The sequence below is a fragment of the Papaver somniferum genome, chromosome 9, assembly GCF_003573695.1.
Source record: "Papaver somniferum cultivar HN1 chromosome 9, ASM357369v1, whole genome shotgun sequence".
Classification (NCBI taxonomy): domain Eukaryota; kingdom Viridiplantae; phylum Streptophyta; class Magnoliopsida; order Ranunculales; family Papaveraceae; genus Papaver; species Papaver somniferum.
This window is the reverse complement of record NC_039366.1, coordinates 8,475,623-8,479,039: the sequence shown is the minus strand read 5'-3', so window position 1 is coordinate 8,479,039 and position 3,417 is coordinate 8,475,623. Positions and strand designations below refer to the sequence as shown.

Here is a 3,417-nt window from a genome sequence, read left to right as displayed (position 1 = left end):
TCACTCGAAGGAAGAGAATTCCTGGTGCTAAATTTGTCGTTAACAATCATGAACAAATGTCATGCTTGCTTAATTATCTGGTGTTTGGATTTAAGCTCAACTGCACAATATTTGTCATGGAAGAAATAACAGTAAAAGAAAGATATAGACATGGTAAAAAATTTAGTACCATTTATTAACATTTTAGCACACGACGATATTTAATTTTTCCACATACAATCAGCGACTCCCACTGCAACCACATCTACTAATCTCCAATACGGGAACCACCATTTCTGTTTCTTGAGAAGCAAAACAAAGAATAGACCCCAAAATCCAACTGCAAACCCCAGAGCAACAATGGCATACAGCAACAACTTATCTTTATCATCTTCATTTGGAGAATTCCCATCAGTAGCGTCAGTTCTCTGATCAGCCTCGCAAGTATTATTTGTGTAGAAGCCACACAACAAACTGTTGTTGAGATATGCTGAACCATCTCCACTCAATGTATCAAAGTGTGGTCCTCTTGGGATCGTACCACTCAAGTTATTGTAAGATAGGTTCAATCTCCCAAGAGAATTCATTGATACTAAAGAGTATGGGATAAGTCCAGTTAATTTGTTGAAACTCAAATCCAGGGATTCTAAACCATTCATGCTTCCAATACTTTGTGGTATAACGCTGGAAAAGCAATTGTGTGATAAATTAAGTGTGGAAAGCCCTTTCAGTAGACCAATCTCTTCTGGGATATTGCCTTCAAGATTGTTACACGATAGATCAATCCCAGAACTATATGCATACAGTTTCTTAAACTGTATCATGATCCCTTTGATCACCATCTGCAATTGCACTTCAATTCCTGAACTGTCTAGCAAAGATGCATCGTTAGGTCTATTTCTTAGCATCATTAAGTTTCCTATTTTCCTAGGAATCAACCCGTTTAGATTATTCCCCGATAAGTCTAATATTTGGAGTCTTACCAAATGACTGAACTCTTGAGGGATTGACCCATTGAACTTATTTGACCTTAAGGAAAGAATGCTCAATCCGATAGCCGAACCAAATGCACTGGGTATACTGCCTTCGAAGTGGTTATTCGCTAAGTTGAGAACTTGCAACTCTTGAAGTTTACTGATGAAGCTAAGAGGAGTACCATCCAGAATGTTGTCATTAAGTTGAAGATATGACAATGATTTTAGTAGTTGAAGCTCATTTGGAACATTTCCTGTGAGGTTATTTTTGCCGAGGTTTAGAGATCTAAGATTTCGCGAGTACCCTATACTAGTAGGTATAACCCCGAAAAGTTTGTTGTTTGAAAGGTTTATAAAGTCAGGATTAGACTCTGAATCTCTTGAACATATGGAAAATGGGATCGAACTTGAAAATTCATTGCCAGCTAGATTGATGGAATAAAAACTAGAAAGTCGTTTTCCATAATCCATTGAGATTTCACCAGTGATTTTATTATATGATACATCAAATGAGGAAGAGGCATCAAAAGCTTGCGGTGGAAGAGGCAGTCGACCATGAAGTTTGTTGTTTGACAGATCAAATGTATAGAAATTGAGTTTGGAGAAACAAGTTGGAATAATTCCAGTTAGGTGATTATGAGACAAGTCCAAAGACTTTAGATTACTCAATTTACAGACGAAAAAAGAAGGGAATAAGCCTTCTAGATTGCATGATTGTAAATTCAATTCCTCTAGTTTAAATTTAGAGTATAGATGGAAATGTCGATCTATAACCACTGTTAACCTATTTGAACCCAGGCTTAGAATCTTCAAATTAATAAAACTAATCAATGAAACAGTACCCTCAATCGAGTTTCCATCAACTATAAATGCAGTAAGGTTCTTGAGGTTTGTTAGGCAACTTGGTATGAATCCTGTTATGTTATTATTACTTAAATGAAGTTCTTGGAGAGAATACATCTCGCAGATTGATTTGGGTATGGAACCTTGGAGAATATTTCCAGACAATTCGAGCGTCCTTAAGGATTTTAGATTGGATATTGAGGAATGGATATAACCTGTTATTGAATTTGCAGTGAGGTCGAGAGATCGCAATTGTGAAAGATTATAGAATGAAGAAGGTAATGACCCTTCAAACCGACAAAAAGAAGCATCAAAGTCGACCAATAATGGCGCATTGGAAATTGAGTCCGGGATTGATCCACTTGCATTAGTATCTGATATGGAAAGTCTTTGAAGTTTAGGCCATTTTTGTTGAAACATTCTAGTTAGATCAGGACGAAGATTAAAATTACCACTCACATCAAACTTTGTAAGTTGAGGAAGATAAGGAACTGAACCTTGTAAATCACAAGCAGATAAGTCGAGAATAGAAAGTGAAGTTAAATTGACTAGCTGTACTGGTATGTCGAAATTTAGATTATAATTGCCTCTCAATGTGAGAGAAGATAGACGAGAAAGATTGTAAAACTCATGGGTGGGAAAATCTGTGCTTGGTAGATGACAATCACTGAGATCAAGAATCCTAAGATTAGAAAGATAGGAAATTGATTCAGCAAAATTCTGTTCGGAAGACGCCGCCTCATGTAAATCAATGCCTCTCAATATTAAGACCTTTAGATTTACTAACCCTCTTAACCATTTTATAGATGACGATTCTAAGCAAAATTCTTTTTCTCCATATATATAACCACAAGATAAGTCGAGGTATAGTAAGGACGATAAGTTGCTTAATGGTGTCGAAACTGGAGCAGAGAAGTTAGAGTGGGAGAGATCAAGATGCACGAGTTTCGTGAGAGCATAAAATAGAAAGGGGATTTTTGATTCCTCAAAATTGTTGAAGGCAAGATCAACATACTCGAGATGACTAAGGTTGACAAAGGAGGAAGAGAATTTACCTTGTAATGCAGTATTTGGTGATGGCACATCGTACAGATAAAAATCAATGAGCTGCTCATTGTAGAAGGTTTCAAGGACTGTGTTACGGAGGTTTATGGAGATAACATGAGATGAATCACCGGAACATCCCACTCCTTGCCAATCGCAACAGTTTCGATATTTGTTGTCATCTAGCCATGAAGATAAACGATTCGCAGGGTCCTCCAATGAGAATTTGAAATCAAGGAGTGCTCTTCTTTCCTGTTCATGGCAAGCTAATGGGCAGTGAGTGATGTTAATTAATAAAAAGAGCAAGAACTGTAGAAAGAGTGAATTCATGGCTAACTCTAACTCAAGTGTTTGCTGGATGTGCAGAATGGCTTCGGTATAAATAAAACCAGCAATTCATTGGATTTTAAGCGTAAGAACTCCAGTTAGCTAATGTTTGAATTTTCCTTCACAACGACTAGAGCTTGACTTGGAAACTCATCAGTTAGCTAATTTTTTCTTAGTTCGTGTCCCAGCCCATGATTGATGTGTTTGTGGAATTTTCTTTTAGAGATGAGATTTGAGATTCCCGTGGACA

At 37.0% G+C, this 3,417-nt stretch overlaps 1 protein-coding gene across 1 annotated transcript; it reads right to left on the bottom strand.

The window, feature by feature from the left end:
- Window positions 1–200: 200 nt before the first annotated feature.
- On the bottom strand, window positions 201–3,170 carry LOC113311301 (LRR receptor-like serine/threonine-protein kinase GSO1). The gene has a single exon (XM_026560139.1). It carries the CDS (start codon window positions 3,168–3,170, stop codon window positions 201–203), a length of 2,970 nt encoding a protein of 989 aa, XP_026415924.1.
- Window positions 3,171–3,417: the final 247 nt, after the last annotated feature.